The 22,257-nt window shown below is 45.9% G+C and overlaps 1 protein-coding gene across 1 annotated transcript in view; it reads left to right on the top strand.

The window, feature by feature from the left end:
* The window catches only part of PITPNA (phosphatidylinositol transfer protein alpha), a 176,785-nt gene that overhangs the window by 118,808 nt on the left and 35,720 nt on the right, over positions 1 to 22,257 (top strand). The window contains exons 9-11 of the mRNA XM_069226109.1: positions 11,376 to 11,486; positions 12,143 to 12,265; positions 12,933 to 12,999. Of these exons, the coding sequence (XP_069082210.1) occupies positions 11,376 to 11,486; positions 12,143 to 12,265; positions 12,933 to 12,980 (282 nt within the window). The 3' untranslated portion in view covers positions 12,981 to 12,999. The remainder of the gene's footprint in view (positions 1 to 11,375; positions 11,487 to 12,142; positions 12,266 to 12,932; positions 13,000 to 22,257) is intronic.

The following is a 22,257-nucleotide window of genomic DNA, read 5'->3' as shown; positions in this document are numbered from 1 at the left end:
TAGGCTTATCAGAGAGGCGTGAGACATCTGCAAATACACAAGGTCAATAAATAAGACACACAACTCAAGAAGGAAACCCACACCAATTTACAAATATTACAAGTATCATTATATATGTTTAGGCACCAAAATCAATATGATTTGAATCAGGATGTTTTGCAAGAAAAATGTTTACAGTTTTGAAAAATCAACAATTTTTGGAAGCTGCGATGTTATCCAATGGAGGAAAAACATATGGCAAAAAGGTACAGTACAGTGACTTATAGGACCAATCTCCTGGGCTTAAGGTAAGTATTGGGCTAGGGTCAGGACCACACCAGCAGGTGACACCAGGCGGCACTGGGGCAGCTGGATGCAGTGGTGTAGTACGGAGTCAGTTGCCCAATGTTAGTCAATGGGTATCAGTCCAGTTGAAAAGAGGCAGCAGGTTAGGACTGGGAGTCCAGTCAGGATGAGCCACCAAGTGGGCTTGATTCTTGCGATGCTCCCGCACTTAAGGACACCAGTGGTCCTCTTCTCCTCGGTCCGGGGCGTCTGGATGCAGAGGGTTCTTGGACCGTCAGGTGCCCATCACCAGTGGCAGTCATGGTGGAGGGGGGCCCCACAGAACAGGCTGCAGAAGTGGACTGGGGGACCAGCCTGGGGGAACCAACAAGTGGGCTCAGGTCTCACGAGCCTTGGGGACACAGAGACACCAGTGGTCCTCTTGTCCGCGGTCTAGGGGCGTCTGGGTGCAGAGTTGCAGTGGACTGTTGGTGTTGCCATCATCGGAGGTGGTCACGGTTGGGGAAGGGAGCTGCACAAAGAGACCGAGTGGAGGTTGCAGTGGGGAAACCCATGATGGATTTGGTCTCTGGGGAGGCTTTGGACCAGGTGGGCCACTTCAAAGTGAGCTGCGAGGCTCTGGTGCAGTGGTGCTGTATAGCGTCAGTTTTGTTGCCTGCAAGGATTCAGGGGAGCGTATCCGCTACTCCACGGGAGTTCCTTGTGCTAGGGTGAAAGCTGGAAGTCTTCTGGGGCTTTTGGAAGTTTGAGCAGCTGGAGGACGAGGCGTCTTTCTTGCAATTGCTGAAGTCCACAGGCAGGCTGGCAGGGTTGATGCCAAGTCTGTCACGGTTCTTCAGTTCTTGCCTTTTGCATCTCTGAAGTGTCCTCCTTCTTCAGGTCAGCAAGGATCTTCTTTCCTGGTGCCAGGAGCTTCCCTAAATACTGCATTTAGGGGAGTTTCGGCGAGTGTAGGCTATTAGCCAACCCTTATATGACCACTTTCTGTGGGAAATGGGCATAACCCTGTCCCAGATTTCCTAAATCTGCCAAAACCAAAGTGGACGATTTCTAAAAGTTGTGTCAACATCAGGCAGCGCACCTTAGCGGTGGACACACCTCCCTGAATACTAAATTTCTCTTTCAGTCAAAATTGCATTGAATACTATGCAAAAAGTGGGAGTGACCATGTCAAAAAGGGACACTTTCCTACAAACTCCCATTTTTAGTCCACGAGAAGGAGTCTATTACAGAGGCCGTCGTGGGAGACACCTTGTCTGCTGTTGCCGAAAGAACAGCGGCTCATATGGATGTCAGAGGATGTTGGAGGGTGAAGCCAGAGGCTTGGTGCATAATGGGCAAGCTCGAATTTAAGACCGCTGGAGATTGACTATTGAGAGAAGAGAGAGCTTCAGTGCATCCAAGGATATGAATTTGATTGGATTGTCACCAGCGGAAGTCTGTCCATACATGTGTGAGCAAAGAGCAGTTTATATTTGTTTACAACAGAACTAGGCTGAGACCTTTGGTTAAAGATTCTGTTTTATTGGCATGAGCATTCAAAAACAGGAACTGTGCAATAGAAAATCAATGGAGAGCTTCAGAATCTGTAACGGGGATTAACACGGCTGGTGCGTACCAGCATTTTTTTAATACTGGTAACCAGAGTCAGGATAATAATATGTAAGGGCTGGTACATAACTTATTGTTTTAGCAGATCAGCATGGCCATTGGACGTTTCTAGCTTCTTGGATCACTGCGCATGAGACATTCCTTGTCTAGTTTGTCATTAAGATGATTTAGTCAGAAGCTATTGAGAGGAAAATGTTAAATTGTACAAGGCCAGCAGTATAGTCATAGGAATCTGCACCTTTCGGCCCTGGTTCTCATACCTATTCACAGACGAATTCACAGTGCAGAGCAGGATTGCCTGGTGTCCTCTGCAACACTGCTTCTCTGCAGATGCAGGAAGAGGATATCATGTTTTGCACTCTAAACCGAAATTATGATGTAGAAATTTTCATCCTAAAAAGTGACACAGTGTGTTAAGAGCAATGCACTCCTGTGTGAAGTCTGAATTTGAATTCAAGATTAGTGAGCTGCTAAAGGCCTAATTGATGGAGCTAAGCTGTCATTATTCTGAAATTGCATCTGGCTATGTGTACGACAGTTGTGCCAAGGTAGACGGGACAACTAAATTCCTCAAGGGAAGGACTTCAAAATTAACAACTACAGAGACAGGACAGATGTAAAGGTGACAGAAAGATGATGCTGTTTGTCTTACTCCACACAGTTAGTTCTACAAATAGCTGCCCTGTGTAGACAGACCAGGCAGGTAATGCAGGCAAATTATATTGCACAGTTCCTCACTGTGTTGGTGAAAGTGGGTGAGGGTGATTTAGGGATCTGAGAACTCCTTAAAAAAATGTCAGTTCCAATACTAGTTTAAAATATGCTTAGGATACAAAATGCAGTGCTGACCTCTGTTTCCTTCAGGATCTTTTGAGATCTGTAAAAGTATTCTACTTATCCAAGCTCAAGTAGGAGTAGCTGCATAACTAGTTTGCAGAGCTTGGATGACTTGCACCCACTTGCAGTTTTGGCACATGTGTGCAACGTCCATTGAGGAAATTACCTAGTTTATGGTGTGGGCAACAGAAACATATAGGAATCCCTCCCCTAACAAAATGGTGCAGTGGATGCTTTCACTGCAATAGATTTGTATAACTGCTTCCTGAACATGATGCATCTGTGTCTGAAGTATCAGTGTTGTTGGGAGTCCCTCCAAAATGTTAAAAGTGGCAATGAGCCAAGGTCATAACACAACAGGACAAGGCATGCTGTTGAAATGTTACAAGTGTGGATTCTCTGCACTCTATACATATTGGATTGGGGTGGAAAAGCTAATTATACTGCAAATGAGTTCACATGCAGAAGGGGACAATAGGCCGAGGGAAAGAGTACAAGTCATGGACTCTCCCAGTCATCTTTGCATCCACATATGATAAGGGATAGGGGTTCACAGGGGTTCATGCAGGCGATTGTCACTGTAAGTGGTAGTACAGTTACAGTGGACCTGGATGCATGGTCAGCAATGACTGATACAAGCAAAAGGCTAATCTGAAAATGTAACAACATTGACATTCTTTTTAAAATTCTTGCATGTCTGGAAAAGGTATGCCATATCACTTTAAAAAAAAAAGTTTTTTGATATGCCTTTTGTTTTGGAGATGCTCAGTATTATACGTTCCCTTGTAGGCAAGAGGACTAGGCGAGAGGACCTTCCCCTCAATACCTTTTGTTCTGGAGATGTTCAGTATTATACTTTCCCTTGTAGGCGAGAGGACCTTCCCCTTTCTTCTATTTTAAATCTGACCAGTCCCCCATACTCAACGCTCTCTGCAGTGGCGGAACAAAAGCAACTTGTTAAAGAGGTGGCCTTTCCCCGACCCTGTTCCTCAAACCATACTGACAACGGACGCATCACAGACCGGTTGGAGTGCTCACCTTCAGGCTCTCACAGTAAGGGCCCCTAGGATACCAAACATCAGCTTCTCCACATCAACTACCTAGAACTTACAGCTGTTCACCTAGCATTGAAAGCATTCACTCAATACCATGATAGGTAAGATTGTCTTGATCCAAACGAACAACATGACAACCATGTACTATTTACAAAAACAGGGGGGAGACATCCTCTACAGTTATGACGCTTATCTCAGACAGTTCGACCTTTAACAAAACAACTTCTGGAATCACACAACAATTTTGCTGATATTCTCATCAGGATGCAGCAACAAGTTCCACTCACAAGTTCTATTCCTCTACTTCCAAAAGTGGGGTTCCAGACATAGAAATGTTTGCAACAGCAGACAACACAAAATGGCCGAACTTCGCCTCAAGGTTCCCACACACTCAATCCAAATGCAATGCACTATGGATGAACTGGTCAGGACTAGCTGCCTATGCTTTTCCGCCTCCCTCTCTTCTTCCGCTTCTGGTTCAGAAGTTCAGGCAAACATCCCTCTCTGTAATATGTTCATGGCTCCAACATTGGCACAAAAGCTATGGTTCACCTCCCTCCTTGAACTATGAGTATTCCCTCACGAAAAGCTTCCCCTCGAACCCGGACCTTCTCAGTCAGAACCATGAAAAAATTAGGCACCCAAATCCCAAGGAACTAAATCTAGCAGTTTGGCTCCTGAGGTCATAGATTTTGGTTAGCTCAACCTTCTCCTGATTGTATAGCCATCCTTAAAAAAGCATGCAAACCTACTACTTTAGCATGTTATGCAGCTAGGTGGAAGAGATTTGTCTGTTACTGTCATAACAGTATCACTCCATTTAATGCGACAATGCAAAATATTGTTTGTTACCTACTACATCTACTGCGATCTGGCCTTGCTTTCACATCAATACACTTACATTTAGCAGCGGTTGCTGCCTACCTCCAGATCAGACATCTGTCTTTGTTCAAAATATCAATATTAAGGCCTTCGTGGAAGGTCTTAAAAGAGTAATTCCACCGTGGGTTCCTCTAGCGCCTGCATGGAACCCTAACACAGTCCTCACAAAACTTATGGGTCATCCTTTTGAACCACTACACAATTGCGCCTTCCAGTTTCTATCTTGGAAGGTATCTTTTCTCATTGCCATCACTTCATTCAGGTGTGTCAGTGAGCTCCAGGCACTAACTTTGGAAGAACCTTTCTTCCAACTTCATAAAGATAGGGTAGTAGAACCCAAAATGTCTTCCAAAGGTGGTCTCCCACTGTCACCTAAATCAGTGGACTTGCCTGTATTCTTCCCTCATCCACAATCAGTTGCAGACAGGGCTCTTCATACATTAGATGTCAAAAGCGCTTTTATGTGTTATATTGACAGAACTAAAGAATTTCATAAAACAAAACAACTAATTGTTTCTTTTTTGCCCCCTCAGAAAGGAAAGCCCATTTCTAAATCGGGCATTGCTCAGTGGACAGTTAAATGTATACAGACATGTTACATTAAAGCCAAAAAAAACTTCCTTCACTTCCCAGAGCACATTCTACTCGAGATTTCCTAGGTAATATACCTACAGCTGATATATGTAAAGAAGCTACATGGTCTACACCATACACTTTCATTAAGCATTATTATGTGGCTATCCGATCATGCTAACAGGCTAATGTAGGTCAGGCAGTTCTACGTACACTTTTACAAATGACTGCAACCCCCACCGTTTAGCCATCACCTTTTGGAAGGCACTGCATTACAGTCTGTGCAAAGTATTTGTATCTACAGCCCCACATGCCAGGAAACGGAAAATGTCACTTCCCCAGTAAGCGTCTTTTTATGGCATGTAGTGCTGTAGATTCACACGTGTGGCCGTTGCAGTTCATTTGCATGGACACACGCCTGGGGGATAACAATGGAGTCAATGCCCATGTGCATTACCAGGAACAGAAGGAGCCACTATACCTTGTGACTTGAAAGACTTCTTTGAAAAAAAAAAAAACTTACACACTTCCGGACCCAACACTAGATGACAGGAGTATGCAAAGCATGTGAATATACAACACTAGATGCCACAAACAGATACTTACTGGACAAGTAACATTTTCCATCTGCTTTGTGTCTGCCAGTTTCTTCCTACGCTGTACTTGGACTTACCTTCTCCCATTCCTTTCTTTTTCTGGCTGGCTCCTAGCAAACAGGGGACCTTGGCACAGTACATTTGTGTTCAATCCACGTTTTTCAGTAACCAACTGAATCCCAGTCCTATTTGGAGGAGTGCTTATATTTTCAAAGAACTTTCCACTGTGGCATTCGCCTCCTTCCAATGCCCCCCAGGAAGAGTAAAAGCTGCTTTTACACACCACCTCAAGCCAGTAACTTATACTGCATTGGAACTTGTGGCCCAGCCCAGTGAAGATAATTGCCACTATTCATGACTCTTGTACAAATAATTTATTTTTGTATATTTGTGACATCCATTTTCTAGCTTTCATTTCAGAAGAGACCAAAACACTGCAGTTTTCACCTATTGGGAGTCAAGGGGTACACTTTACTTCCTATGCAATCATTGTACACAGATAGCTGCTACCACATTGGTGGCGGCTCCTTTTGAGAAGGTGTACATGATTGCTTCATTCATGTCAAGGTATCCACGTTTTCAGAAACCTGTTTCTAGTGTAAGCATGTGGCTAACCCAGGGAGCTTCTCTTAAGCACCAGGCACTGGACGTTTACCTCAAGGCACATCTCTGTCTTAGGCAAGCATATCTGAAATGCATGCCTGCTTGATTCACACTCCCACTTCAATCTGTTTGTTTTGCATTTGCTCAGAAGGCTGCTTGGAATGGGGGGTGTTTGAGATGAAAAATGTATGTTCAGTGGCATTTGTGTCTGTAGACACACATGCTGGCATACTTCTGCCATCTTGTTGGGTGCGGATGTGTGCAAGTTGTTTTTCTTCGAAGACGCTGTTGGAGTCCTGAGGTAAAGTGATCCCTCCTCTCAGTAATAGTGCGCATGGTCATCGACTTCATTGTTAGAATGTTTTCTGTCCGCCATCGGGTTCTGACATGTTCTTCGGTGCTCCAGTTCAAAATCGTTTCGGGGTCCCCTTGGAACATTTTACGTTTCCATACTTGTATGTATTGTTTTTGTTCACGTTCTTCTAATTTACATTGAGAACAGAAGTAAACTCTTTTTCGTCGGTCTGACGACTTTCAATTCCGGCCTTCCGGCCCATTCGTGCTTTGTCATCTTATTTTACATCCGTCGGTAAGTACAAGCAATGCGCTGCTGATGGAAAGGACACCATTTCGATTTTGTCCCCGTTCAACGCTAAATACCTGTACACAGACCTTCATTCGGTTTGTAACCTTTGCCTTTCTCCGGAACACGATAATGTGAGTTGTTACGCCTGTCAATCGTTTCGATCGAAGGAAACACTGAAGGATCATCAAGCACGCAGGAAAGAAATGCAGGGCAGGGAACTGGAAGAGGTGCCAGACATCTTCGGTTTCCAAGACATCCAGCCACATGAAGAGCTACATGAGGCTTCGGCAGCTGAGGAAGAGGCCTTTTCCATCCCAGACTCCGAGTCACATTCTGAAACAGAGATGACCGTGCACACTCAGGATGTTCCATTGGCACAGCACGCAGTGGGTACAAAGGCCCCTACCCTGCCCATCAAAAGACATTAATCACTGACCAAACATACAGTTTCTGGACCACGATTGCCGACTGGCCATGGTAGGCACCGATCAGTCGCTAAGGAAACCCAGCCCTCCGGCTCGGCACCGAAAGCTAAGCTAAAAACACCTGCCACTCACCAGGCCTGAACGGTTTCAGGACCGACTCCAACATCTGGCTCTTCGTTACCAAACATATCTGCACCGAAACAGAAACCCACTTCGGTACTGAAATTGTCGGCCTCAGCATCGAAAAAAACTGCTTACAAACCAGAGCCTGTACTACAGACTATGGAGGAGATACTCGAACCAAAACAAGACTTTTGATAGTCAACCGAATACCGGTCGGATCATTGCTAAGTCTATGAAGCATATGTCCACCAGACTAAACGTTGGCCTTCAGTAGAGGAGGAGATTACGTCACCACCACCACCTCACAAAAAAAAGAAAAGGACACTGCTACCAGTCATATTTCTTCTCTTGCTCCACCCTCTCCTCCACCCACTTCACCACACCACTCTTTACCTACTATATGGGATATTGTTGAGACAACTCCATAAGCTTCTCCACAACCTTACATGGGGGACGAAGGGGGTGATGATGATGATATTCATGCACCAGGGCCAAAAGATCCTTGGGATATCTGTGATGTTGACCCACCAGGCGACACTGACCTGGATGTCTATCTGGTTAAACTATCCGGTTAAACCTTCTCCACAAGATGACACACCATCTTTTAAGAAGTTGGTAGCTAGGGCCGCTGCATATCACCAGGTCCCATTACACAAGGACCCCATAGAAGAAGATTTTCTATTCAAGCAATTTCCTCCAGCCCCTTAGCATGCCAGTATCTGCCCATGTTAAGGGAAATAATATGTCATGCAGACAATATTGTTAAAGATCCTGGACGTGCCAAAATAATTACACCCAGGATCAACAAAAAATATAAGGCAGTTCCATCTGATCCTGCATATATTAGAAGTCACATTACAAAAGATTCCCTAGACACTGTTTCCCAGATCACTCACTGTGAATGCATCACTGACTGGCTGGGGTGCTCACCTACACAACCTGTCAATGCAAAGACTTTGGGACTCCAAACACAAAGCCATACACATCAGCTACTTGGAACTCCAGGCTATTCATCTAGCATAGAAAGCTTTTTTGGTTCACTTTCAAGGAAAAGTTGTCTTTGTCTGGACGGACAACACAACAGCAATGTTTTATTTACAGAAACGGGGGGGGGGGACACTCTCTACAGTTGTCACGCCTATTTTAGACAATCTGGCGTTGGGCAATTAGACATCAGATTCACTTCTTAGTAGAACACCTCCCAGGGATGGGCAATGACTTTGCCGACTTGCTCAGCAGGATGCGGCAGCAAGTCCACAATTGGAAACTCCACCCTCGAGTCCTCAACCATACTTTCAACGGTGGGGATTTTCACAAATGACTTGTTTGCAACTGCAAACAACGCAAAATGCCCATACTTTGCCTCCATACTCCCACACCCATGATCCAAGGGCAATGCTCTGTGGATGAACTGGTCAGGGATATTTACCTATGCTTTTCCACCTCTCCTTCTTCTTCCATTTTTGGTGAGGAAGCTCAGGCAGACCTCTCTCACACTCATTCTAGGAGCTCCCACTTGGGCACATCAACTGTGATTCACACCCCCTACTCAAACTGTCTGTAGTTCCCCATGAGAAGCTCCCCCAACATCGGGACCTTCTCACTCAGAACCATGGAGAAATCAGGCACCCAAATATCAGAGATCTCAATCTTGCGATTTGGCTCCTAAAGTCATAGAGTTTGGATATTTGAACTTGCCTACAGAATGCATGAAGAGTCTTAAAGAAGCACGTAAGCCTACAATTAGAGCATGCTCTACTGCCAAATGGAAAAGATTTGCTTTCTATTGTAAAAACAAACACATTGACCCTTTAAATGCAATCATTCAAAATATTGTTTGCTATTTGCTTCATTTACACACTTGTGGGTTAGTGTACACATCAATATGACTACGCCTTGCAGTGGTAGCTCCATATCTACAAAATAGACAACACTTATCACTGTTCAGGATACCTGTGATTAAAGCATTTATGGAAGGCTTTACAAGAATAATTCCACCTAAAGTGCTTTCAGCACCAATATGGAACCTTAATATTGTACTTACTAGACTAATGGGACCACCATTTAAACCATTACATAACTGTCTAATTCAGTTCCTTTGATGGAAGGTAACATTTCTAGTAGCAATCACTTCACTAAGACGTGTAAGTGAGCTTCAGGCATTAACCTTAGAGGATCCCTTCTTCCATATTCATAAAGATAGGAAAGTCTACGTACCAATCCTAAATTTCTTCCAAAGGTTGTGTGTACTTTTCGCCTAAATCAATCGGTTGAATTACCGGTTTTCTTCCCACAACCTGAATTAGTTGCAGAAAGAGCTCTACATACTTTAGATGTTAAAAGGGCATCCATGTATTATATTGACAGAACTAAAGAGTTTCTCAAAACCAAACAACTCTTTGTTGCTTTCTCACCTCCACACACACGGAAGGCTATATCTAAAGCAGGTATCTCAAGAGGGATAATTAAATGTATCCAAACCTGTTATGCTAAAGCTAAAAGAACTTCACCCACACCTCCTAGAACACACTCAACTTGTAAAGTAGGTGCATCTATATCATTTTTGGGTAATATATCAATTGCTGAAAATTGTAAAGCAGCCACTTGGTCGAATCCACACATGTTCACTAAACACTATTGTTCTGGATGTACTTGCACAACAACAGCAAATGTTTGGACAGGCAGTACTCTTTTTCAAACAACTGCAACACCCATGGGTTACCTACTGCTTTCTGGGGCACTGCTTTACAGTCTATGCACAAGGTGTATCTATAGATACACATGCCACCGAATGGATTATGTTACTTACCCTGTAAGCATCTGTTTGTGGCATGTAGTCCTGTAGTTTCACATGCGCCAGACCTCCTCCCCAGGCACCCTTGGCCATTATAGTACTTTATTACTTTGCATGGACATCTTTTCTAGACACTCTAATCACACTCCCTTCTCACCCGACTGCCGGAAAACAATCTAACAATGGAGTTGATGCCCACTATCACTGAGAGAAGGGGGTCACTTTACCTTTACAGCTTCTTTGAAAACAACTTGCACACTTCCGGACCGAACACTAGATGGCAGATGTATGCAGGGCATATGAATCTACAGCACTACTTGCCAGGAACAGGATGCTTACAGGGTAAGTAACATACTACTTGCTCACTTCATGTAGCGATTCCTATACACTTTGTTCTAAGATGTGTCTCATCACATTGAGTAATTCTTATTTCCACTCAGCTCTATAAATTTGAGGCATAATCCAATGGTCAGTACTCTTTATGGAACAGAAAATGATATATCAATGTGGCAAATAAAGGGCAGGGAGAACGCATTAGCATATATCATTACCTTTGTACCTCAACGGGCTCTATTGCTTAAGAAAATATTGCAATCCCATCCCCTAACACATTGTGACTGGAAGAGGGCTAGGGCTAAAGGACAGAGGTTACCCAAAGGTAGCCAACCTATTTTCAGTGTTAATGGTTTATTTACCTTTTTTCAAATGTCCCTTTTTCATGAAATAATTACTACTACGGCTACTGAATAGTGGGATTTCTTGTTACATTGATTATTCATAAAGTACAGTAGTGAAAATATTGACCACTCCAAGATGCCCTCAGAGCGTTTGAGCACACTTTGACAATCTCCAGAGATATGGTGCTGATGCTCCTGGAGGTCAATACTCATCACATTGGAGGGATCACACTGTAGTTTCCAGCCTTCACAAAACCCAACCTCTGTTCATACTGTCATATGTTGCCATTCATTGTGATTTTATTTAGATGTTTATTTTTTTTTGCAGAAGGTGCTGGGGCAGCAGATGGACTGTCCTCACATGTGTGCATATAAACTAGTCACTGTAAAGTTCAAGTGGTGGGGCCTGCAGAACAAAGTGGAGAACTTCATACATAAGGTGAATAGGGTTTTTGTCTACTCATTTGAGTGGGGTGGTAGTGGTGATGGTTGTGTGTGTGGAGCGATTCACTGGTTTGTAGTTGGTAAGTGGCCGTGTCAGAGTGGAGGTGTTATTAAATTGTACAAGGCAGGGCAAGCAGTGGTGTGGTTGGGTGGAGGATGTTATTACTAAGGGCTTAAGGATGAATGTACAAGCAGCCTAGGAGATGTGGAAATGTGAGAAGGGTTGTGGAGGTTTATGGAGTATAAGGATTTAGATGTTATAAGTAGAAATGGTTGGGCTTTCAGTATTTGACATGTGGATCAGAGAACCTGTATCACTATCATACTCTGTAAATTAATAATGGCTGGTAAAATGGCCTAGGTGACAAATACTTGTCCAGTGGTAGCAAAACAAATTTTCAGTGAATGTTCCTAAACGGATACTAGAGTTTGAGTATGGGGCTAGCAGCAGGAGCTGAATGCACAGTTGCTGCTGTGTCTAAAGTCCATTTATGTGTGTAAGGGCACCGTGCTTTATTTCCAGGTTTGTGAAAGTATTATTACAGTGGTCTTAAACAGTTGAGTAGAACTTATTATCCTTGCACTCGATCTGTGCAAATGTCCTTTTGCTACTAGCATTCATTGTGATCTAGTGTCTCTTCTGCCTTGTAGCAAGAACGCCGTCTTTTTACCAACTTTCATCGGCAGCTCTTCTGCTGGCTAGACCGATGGGTGGAGCTGACCATGGAGGACATCCGCAGGATGGAGGATGAGACCAAGAGGGAGCTGGATGAGGTGAGAGTAAGGGTGGGCATCAAGAAGAAGGCGCTTAGGCAGCTTGTGGGAGGTTCCAGGGATGGTGGAAGGATCCTGTGCCTGAACGGCCAAGGAAAGTTAAATGAGCAGGTGAGTGACTGCTGCCAGATAAGGTTGGAGGTCAATAAGGGCAATGAGGTCAGCGGGTTCAGGATAGCTGGAGTGGCTGTGCCTGGCTGTAGAGGTCTGCAAGGGATGATCCTGAGGACGGGCAAATTCAGGACAGGTGAGTATGAGAGAAGTGTTGTGCAAGAGGCCTACTGGAAGATGGTTGCTTGGAAGTGTCCAGGTGTTTGTGGGACCATTCTGATGATGTGGGAGGAGCCGTGCATGAATAGAGGAGATGCAATGGTAGGAAATGCTTCTACAAGTTTTAATTATTATTTCAGCAGCTGAAGAGGCTTCTGCTTTTGGGTGGTTAAAAAGGGATGGTCATGGCCTTCCGTCTGCAGAAGTTGATAAGTCAGTGTTGTGGCTTTGAGAAAAAAGAGGTACCTCTACTATTCATTTGTGGAATGGGAGAGGTCTCTTCATGTGTCCGTGGAATAAGAAAGTTGCTTCTGTTAACCTGCAGAAAGTGGAAGATCTCTGCTGAACGTCCTTTTTGCAGAGCTTATGAGAGACATGTTTTCTTTATTTTTTTTAGATGCGAAAGAAGGACCCAGTGAAGGGAATGACGGCTGCAGACGATTAGCTGTGTGTCCTCCTGCACTGTAAGCACCTGACCATACTCTTTATGTGGTTGTTCATAGTAAGGCCTTTAACAGCATGAGGGAGGCTTGAAGGAAGAATGTTATCAGTACCAAGTGTATGCACTGGTGCACGTGTAAGACAGTTAAAGTACATTATCTATGGCATTGAAGATTTAGAACATTTTTCAGTTGGCACTAAGGGGGCAAAATCAGTGCTGTTGCAGAGCAGAGAGATGGCTCATGGTTCCGAACATTTTATAAAGTTTTATAATGAGCGTATACCTTCACCTACTCCCATTAGGCTGGCGTGGGGGAGAACATGTTAGGGGAGAATGAACTTGGGAGAGAGAGGAGTGGTCCAAGGGAGGAGGGGGAGGGAAGGGGTAAGAAGAAAAGGTGAAGGGACGGGAAGAGATAATTGCCCACAGGTGGAATAGAATTCAACCTCCGTCCTTAGGCAGGTGGAGAGGACTCAATTGGTGTGAGTCGAAGAACCCATAGGTAGCAAATGCAAGAAAGTTCTCTGGCCTCCTGTGCTTAGAAGCACTCACAGGGTGCCCACGTTTTGTCAGACTGCAGCAGGGTAGACTGTATGGCCACAATGAGTTTTCCATCCCCGTAGATCCCACAGTTTGTGTAGCCAGTCTTCGTCGGTTAGTGTACTGTCTTCTGCCCTAGTTAGCCAGAACCACCTGTTTTGATGCACAGAGAGCAAGCGTGATAGCTTTCCCTGTCAACATTTCAGGGGTAGGTTTAGACTTTTAGCAAACCCATTAGAATGTGAAACAGGGAAGCTCTGTATCAAAGATATTATTGATGTCGCGAAGGCTGTCCCAGTATCAATGTACTTTGAGGCGACGCCACAGGAGGTGGGTGAGTATGCATGTCTCGCTGCATTTGTCAGTTGTACCCTGCCACCACTCTGCCAATCTGCCCAGGGTTTCTTACCAGTGAAGAGTTGTTTTGAGCATGTTTTCCTCAAACCCCCCCTTTACCCGAAATCCACCCCCAATTAGATGACCCCCCCCCCCCCCCCCAAACACCTCCCTCCAGGGGCGACTGGAAAAGCAGGTTCTGCGAAGAATATCCACCCATTCTTTGGATGTGAAGGTGCATTTTAGCTTGGCTTCCCATCAGGCTTGAGCTGGGGATTTAGACTGTTTGAGAGGTTTTATCAGAAAGCCATAGACGTCAGACAGCAGTCTCTCCTGACTAGTGCGGCTGACAATCCTTTTTTCGTACGGTGTCAGCCTACGACTAGCAAGGGATAGAACGGGTCGAGTGACCCAGTGTCCGGCTGCTGTGTATCTTCATTCTTCTTGGGCTGGGAGGCCATAGGAATCTTGCAATTGGGCAGAAGTCTGGAGGTCGGTATGATCAAACAGATCACCCAATCTCTTGCAGCCTGCCTCTTGTCAAGCCTGGTAGTCTTTTACAGATTGGACTGGTAGGAAGACAAGATTGCCAATAAGTGATGTGAGTGGACTCCCGAATGAGGAGAGCTCCTTCTTAATGTGTACTGTATCCCAGATTGCCTCAGTGGCTCACACTACCGGAAAGATATATAAACCAGGTGGTATGTGTTTCTTGCTGACCCAAGGTATTTTACATATATGGATGCCAGCCACTGCCTAGTGCAGAAAGCACCAATGCTTTTCCGTAAGGGGTCTGGCCCATTCAACCATGTAGCGAAGTTGTGCAGCAAGATGGTAGCTCAGGATCCTGAGGCTGCCATCAGAGATTGTTGTGTATTCTCTTTTTCTTGCTATTTGCAGCCATTTTCCTTCCCCTATCAAGCTTTCAATAAGTTACTAGAGCATAAGAAGTGAGCAGGAAGTGGGCTTGAGAGGGAGGGTCCGTATTATGTCGAGGATTTGTGGTAAGAGTGACACTTTTACCGCTGCTAGCCTTCCCGTCCAGGAAAGGCCACCAGTTAACCAGGCCTGCAGTTCTGAAAGTGAGGTCGTCAGCATGTCTGCATAATTACGCTCCACTGTCTTGTTTAGGGAGGGGCAGATCATAAGACCGAGATATATTGTGCAGACCAGGGGAGAGGCAGGGAGCGCTCCAGCTGTGCTGTATCACGGGCCGGGACCGTAGGACTCATAATGTGGGATTTTTGTAAATTAACTTTGAAGCCAGAGACTTTCCCAAAGGCTGGCAGTTTCTGTAGGAACGCGGGAATCGACTTATGTAATTTTTTGAGAGTCACTATAACATCATCTACATATAAGGTCAGCTTGTGAGACCCATGGGAATGCCCACAATCTGCCAGTTTGCCTTGATGCATTCTGCTACCAGCTCTATATACAAGGCAAAAAGAAGTGGAGACAGGGAGCAACCCCTGCCGTGTTCCTCTATGAATTGTAAAAGGCTGGGAGATTGTGCCATTGACCCTGACCCATACAGTGGGCTGACCGTAGCTACTCCATATCCATGTTTTAAACTGCGTCGCCATGCCCATTCGTCCAGGGCACTATATAGAAACGGATAATGACTCATTCAAACATCTTCTCAGTATTGATGGAGGCCAACAGTGCAGGGTTATGGTTTCTTGAGACTTTGGGGGTCATTCTGACCCTGGCGGTCATCGACCGCCAGGGTCGACGACCACGGAAGCACCGCCAACAGGCTGGCGGTGCTTCCCAGCCCATTCTGACCGCGGCGTTAAAACCGCGGTCAGAAAAGGGAATCCGGCGGTTTCCCGCCGGATTTCCCCTGCATGGGCTGAATCTCCATGGCGGCGCTGCAAGCAGCGCCGCCATGGAGATTCCGACCCCCTTCCCGCCATCCTGTTCCTGGCGGTTTTTACCGCCAGGAACAGGATGGCGGGAACGGGTGTCGTGGGGCCCCTGGGGGCCCCCGCACCGTCCATGCCACTGGCATGGGCAGTGCAGGGGCCCCCTAACAGGGCCCCATAAAGATTTTCACTGTCTCCATTGCAGACAGTCAAAATCGTGACGGGTGCAACTGCACCCGTTGCACCCCTGCAACTCCGTCGGCTCCATTCGGAGCCGGCTTCATTGTTGCAGGGCCTTTCCCGCTGGGCCGGCGGGCGCTCCTTTGGCGGGCGCCCTGCCGGCCCAGCGGGAAAGTCAGAATGGCCTCCGCGGTCTTCTGACCGCGAAGCGGCCATTTGGCGGTTCCCGCCAGGCGGGCGGCATCCGCCGCCCGCCAGGGTCAGAATGACCCTCTTTGTCTCTATCCTGTGTCGTAGGTGTTTGGTGTTGTCACTATAATGTTGTCACTACAATTCTGCTTGGGAATAAACATTGTTTGGTCCAGTTCAATGGTCCTTGCATATATGGGCTAAGTCTGGCTGCTAGGATATTTATGATGATCTGGACGTTGACATTAAGGAGGGAAATGGGCCAGTATGCTGTGCATTGAGTTGGCTCCTTTCCCTGTCTGGGGATTACTGTGAGCACTGCCCCCCTCATACTAGGCAAAGGAGTTTTATAGCCATGTGAGGATAGGGGCCAGTTGGGGTCCAAAGGCTTTGTAAAAGGAGAGAGTGAAGCCATTGACCCCTGGGGCTTTCCCAGGCTGCACTTTAGCTATTGCTGTAAGGGCTTTCTGGGCCTGCCTGTCAGTTTTGAGCAAGGCAGCATTTTGAGGTGATATGGTAGCAGTATTGACAGCAGCTAGGTAATTCTTGATCTCTGTTGGGTCAGCTGCTTCAGGAGCATAGAGTCAAGTAAAATTGTTCAAAGGCTGAGGAAATTTATCAGATGTTATGGCTGGTCCTCCTTTCACACGGATCTCTGATATTCTGTCTTTTTGTGCTCAAGCTTGCAGTTTGTACGCCAGGAATTTGCCCGCTTAATTGCCCCCTGTGTAGTATTTTTGTTTGGTCCATAGCAGTGCATATTCTGCCTTGTCGACATGTAGGGCTGTGAGCTGTTTTCTGATTAAAGTGAGCTTTTGTGTAAGTTTATGGGTTGCTGTGCGTTGATGTTTAACTTCCAAAGCCTATACACTCCCTTACAGCTCTGCTGTCTTATGGCTGCTAACTCTGTTGAGATCATCTGAAATGTCCTGTAAGTGATCTCTAATCACTGATTCAAGGGTCTCCCACAAGAGAGGGATCAGAGTTTCTGGTGTGTTGTGGAGTTCGAGATAGTGATGGAGTGCTGTTGCTATATTTGTTGCGGGTGGAGTTGTAGGTGAGCAGCCTGTCATTCAATCGCCATGGTAGGTTAGGTGCTAGGAGTGTGGGGACCTTGAATGTAAGTTAAATAGCATCATGGTCAGAGGGCTCAGCCACTCCAATGACAATTTGAGTAGTCACTGTGTACATTCGAGGGTAGGCCAGGAATTAGTCTATTCTGGCACATATCTGGTTGGTGGAAGAGAAGAAAGTGTAAACTCTTGTCGTTGGCTGGTTTGCCCTCCAAATTTCCCTAAGACCCATCTCCGGCAGCCAATCCACCCCTTCAAAGAAAGAATCCCAGTCTGCCCTGATCTTTTGACTGAACAGTCTAGTTGGGGGTGCAGTACCAGATTGAAATCACCTCCCACCAGGAGGACTTTATCTGGAGAGAGAAGAACCTGACGGAGTCCTGTAGTGATAAAGTGTTCCTGATGGTTATTGGGCACATATAAGGAGGCTAGGGTAAAGGACTAGGCCAGGTACAAGGAATATTGGCCATGATTGATTCTGAGTGACAACAAGCACCCTGGGATTTCCGCCTGGGTCCCAAGAAAGCACCCTTTGAGTTTGTTGGCAAAGAGAATGGCTACTGCGGGCTGTTTGTTAGGGCTTGAGGAAAAGTGTTGTGTTGGAAGCCATCTGTATCACAGTCTTTTACAATTGTGCTTGAGGAGGTGAGTTTCTTGCAAAAAATAGATATCACAGTCTGCGTTCTGCAGTAAAGAGTGTTGCCAGGCATTTAACTGGGGCTTTGAGACCTCTACCATTGAGGGTGAGTATCTTCACCTTGAGGGAGAGTTTCACTCAAGCTGTAAGGTTGGGATCTACAGTGTGGGTTGTCTGGACTCACTAGTCACATAGGGCGAATGCACACAATTAATGGACAGTTATAGGGAGGGTTGGCTCAGTAGCAATAAGATCTCAAACTGGAAAGGAGAGCGTGAAATTGGGATGCTTCCAGAAAGGGAGCTATTACAACTGTCTTGAGAGGGTGATGTCGCTGACAAACATGGTGCACGTGAACTCGAAGGGGGTTGCTCGAATTAGTGCTATTGAGCACATTTTGTGTCACCTGTCGCTCCTGAGTGGTTCAGGAGGAGTCTGTGAGACCAGTTAAAGTCTCCACAAAGTGGCCCCCTAGGCTTCAGGCGGACTCCCTATTGGAGCTGATAGAGCTCAGAGCTTTCTCTGGGCTAATTGACGTCAGTTGGGCTGCGGACTTTCCTTCGAAGGGACCATTGCCAGCATGTCCATGCCATCCGCAGGTTAAGGCTTATTCTTGTCTGCACTGGGGTCAGAGTTGTGAGAGTTTGAATCACCTGGGCCTCTTCCGTAGTGCGTGCTTCCCTAGTTTCCTTGTCGCAGACGAATGGAAGTCTAAATACGTTTCCCTATCTGATTTTAATTCCCTTGTTGTGAAGGAAGGTGGTTGCCTCATGAAGCGTGTGGCAGTGTTGAAGGGTGGTGGGAGAGAGGTCTTGGTAGAGCCGTACCAGGTTACCCTTGAACATGAGGGGATTTATGGGTTCTCGCTGCAACTAGAAGTATCTCTGCTTATAGTAAGAGAGGAAAGCAACGGTGGCCTTAGACCTACCTGTAGTTGTACAGTTCTTTTTCTTTGGCATGGCCACTGTCCACTAAAGTGGCTACTTGTTTGCCTAATTCTGACATCTCCCTCCAGAAATCTTTGATGTCCACTTTCGTGGTACTGAAGTCTTCCCGTATTTTTGTTAAAGAGGGACTCTGGGAAGGAGCGAGTAGTGGGTACCTCAAGAGTCTCCTATTCTGTAGTTGGCTGAGGATGGTCTTGAGCAGTATCATTGGAAGGCTGCGTATCAGCTGTGGGGGCCAGCTTTCTCGTAGAAACCTTAGCCAGCATATCTTTTAGGTTGCCATCTTTTTTGGATTTATGGGTTGCCATTGCCATCGTCTTTGCAGTGCCCTCCCTTCCTCCACCACAGTAGCCCCTCACTTGTTAGCAACAAACTGGTTGGACTCAGTCCTCTCCAAAGCCGATGCAAGGCCTCCTGCTGGTGTGCACTTTGCTAGTGTGAGCTCCTTTTTCTAGCAGCCTTTTGCAGATAAGTATTGGTAATTTCTGGCATTCTCAGTGGCTGTCGACATACGTGGTCATTGCAGCTGGGGTAGGATGAGGCCTCTCATGCTCACAGATGGCCTCTGGTAAGGCTGCCGCTGGTGCTAGGTCGTCAGGCCTGAATGGAGCAAAGTTGTGCCGTTAGGCCCCTGCAGCTGATGGTGGAGGTCCTGCTGTGCCCGATGTGGCCTTTGCTGGCCCTGGGGCAGCCGCAAGAGGCAGCGAGACCTAGAGTGGTAGGACACTGCTCCCCTGGGCTACCCCACCCCGGGCTCACTCCCAACAGCACGCCAGAGTGTTGCGTGGAATCGCAGCTGCCATCTTTGCAGTGGAGTCATGAGGAAAGCTTTTACAGCAATCCGCCACTGGTCACCGCAGCCTACCAAAGAACCGCCACCTGTGCTGTGACTCTCGACAGGCTCCTCTACCTGCCCAAGGTTTCCAGAACAATGGGGCAGCGAAATGTGTAGTTTGGTGGGATGGCACTGCAGAGCACAGCAGAAGAGCTCCTCTGCAATCGACATCTTTCCAGAAGAATGACTTATAAGGAACTCCAGGCTGGAGTTGGTGCCGAATATCTGCTTGTTCGCTATGTTGGTTTTAAATTTGATATGGGTATTGTACTTGCCTTTTGTTGGCCATCTTTGATAATAATACTACCCTCCTGCATTTTGTACTGACTGCTGTACTCTGAGAACCTCAAAATTAAAGGGTTGAGAGAACTGCTTTCTTTGTGCAGCTCTACACTACAATGTCTTTTGCACCTGAAGTTGGGAAGACCCACAGTACCTAAATTATCAGTTCTTGGCTGGAATCCTCAACATTTATTGAATTTGCTCATTTACTAGGAATTCCCTAACTTCACTCATGTGAGAATACACAGTCAAGGGTCAAGACGACCTCTGTACGGAATAATATATTCCTGCTAATATACAGCATGACCCACTGTGGTCCAAATCAGTATTTATAGGTCTTGTTAGTCAACAGCTGTATAACTTTCATTAAGTAAATACAAGATTTTTCTAAAGCAAGCTAAACATTGGTCCTCTCATGGCAGATTAATATCATGATTTCTCCTCCCAAAAATACACTCAATGTGGCCTACAAACTCTTGTGCAATGCAGCTTAATAAAGTTTCATATCCTTAATGTTGCAGACTGTTAACTGAACGAGGGGAGCTTCAGCACAAGATGTTTTTTGTCATTTGGATCTTGAAGCTATTTTATATATGTTTTGCTCATCTATCCTTTCTAGAATAGTAACAAATTCTATTGGAGTCTCTCCTATGGCAAAGTTCTAAAAATTTCTTAATCAATCATCACCTAAATAATATATTTATTTTCTGTGTTAAGGCCCATGAGTCATCTAATTTAATAGATGCTTCCGTTACTTCTGATGGATACTTCAAACTGTAGATTTATAATCTTCTGAATGTTTTTCAAGTGTCATACTAGATCCAGAAACTTGAGAGCTGTACTCCTGCAAGTCATCAGGTGGTGTTGTGCGACTCTGGGAGTGGAGAGCGGAGGCACGCATAGTAAGCACTCCCCATGTGCCTTCCTGTGGGGATCTGTAGCTCCTCCCTGGAATGTTCAAGGCCCCTTTTTTTTTTCTTTTTTTTTTTATAATGTTACCAGTGTGCAAGGGAAAAGTCGCCTCAAACAGGGTTCAAGGCATGTAGGGACTGTCACAAATAGATGCCTGTGACAGACCCTCACGAAGTATGCTTACTCCAGTATTGGAACTTTCATAGATTCACATGCTTGAATACTTCCCTGTCATCGAGATGGGAGTCCCCGGTGGAATATAAAATCAGGCCTGAAGATGTATGCACACAATACATGGACTAGGTCTCAATATAATAACCCATCATAGTCGTTTTGTAAAATAGACCCAAACTCAAACTTGAACCAATCAGATTGCCTCACCTCTTTAGAACCTCCTGTGAGGAGCTGCCTTCCCTCAGATTTTCCACCGCACGTTGTGCCGAGTAGTCTCCTTTGAGCTATGTTCAAGATTTTCTCTCAGAAGATCTGTTTCTACAGGCTTTGGACATTTCTTTTCTACTCTGGTGATTCAAACTGGCTGCCATGTCAGAGACACCAAAGAAAGGCCTTTTCAGATCCTGTGCCTCATGTTTAAAGAAAAAGGTTATATGTGGAGGATCCACACGAGGAGTGTATTTATTGCTTGTACCCCAGCCACAAGACTAAGGACTGCAAAATCTGCAGAAAGTTTTCTTCAAAGACCCTGAAGGACAGGGAGGGTCGTCTTCTGTTGTGGCTTCAAAGAGGTAAGACTGGACACTCTGCCTCTGATGAGGACAGTGCCTCTTCTATTTCTGCCCCTAAAACACCTGTTAAGAGGAAACAGGAAAGCTCTGAGGTTGAAGAGCCACCTAGAAAAATGGCACACAAGACAGCAAGGGCCTCTGCTAGGAGTCATGGTTCTCCGCAGAAAAAGAAAGTGGGCGCAGAATCCCTCAAGAAAGCAAAGAAAACTGCTTCAGAACCGGCTACTCCTCCTCCTGAAGTGCTTCACAAGTTTAAGAAGCCTAGTTCAGCACCGTCGGCAGCGCCATCGTCGTCGGTACCCTCGTCGACGACTGTCTCATCGGTGACGCCAGTGGTAGTAACTATCCCCATGTCGACAGCAGCAGCTGCAGGATCTTCGTCAATGACGTTATCATCCTCGTCGACGGGGCACCCCATCTCGTCGACGCTTTTCTCGCCAACAACACTAACAGTGAGGATTGATCTCACCACACTCCCGTGGGCGGCGCCCCGTCGACGATGCCTCCATCAGCGATGCTCTCGTCGGCGGTTCAACCGTCGTTGGCTACAGTGTTTCCAGCGACGACGATATATTCGACGCCCCCGTCGACGACAGCTGGTTTCTTGTCTTCAACTGCTAAAATGTTTCCAACGAAGAGGCAAATACCATCTACATTGCCTTTGAGTCAATCAGTGCAGCATACTCCTCTCAAAAGGCTATTAAAGGCTCGTTTGACACCTTCTATCACGTCACCAAG

This window comes from Pleurodeles waltl, chromosome 3_1 (genome assembly GCF_031143425.1).
Source record: "Pleurodeles waltl isolate 20211129_DDA chromosome 3_1, aPleWal1.hap1.20221129, whole genome shotgun sequence".
Classification (NCBI taxonomy): Eukaryota; Metazoa; Chordata; class Amphibia; order Caudata; family Salamandridae; genus Pleurodeles; species Pleurodeles waltl.
This window is presented reverse-complemented; position numbering and strand designations above follow the sequence as displayed.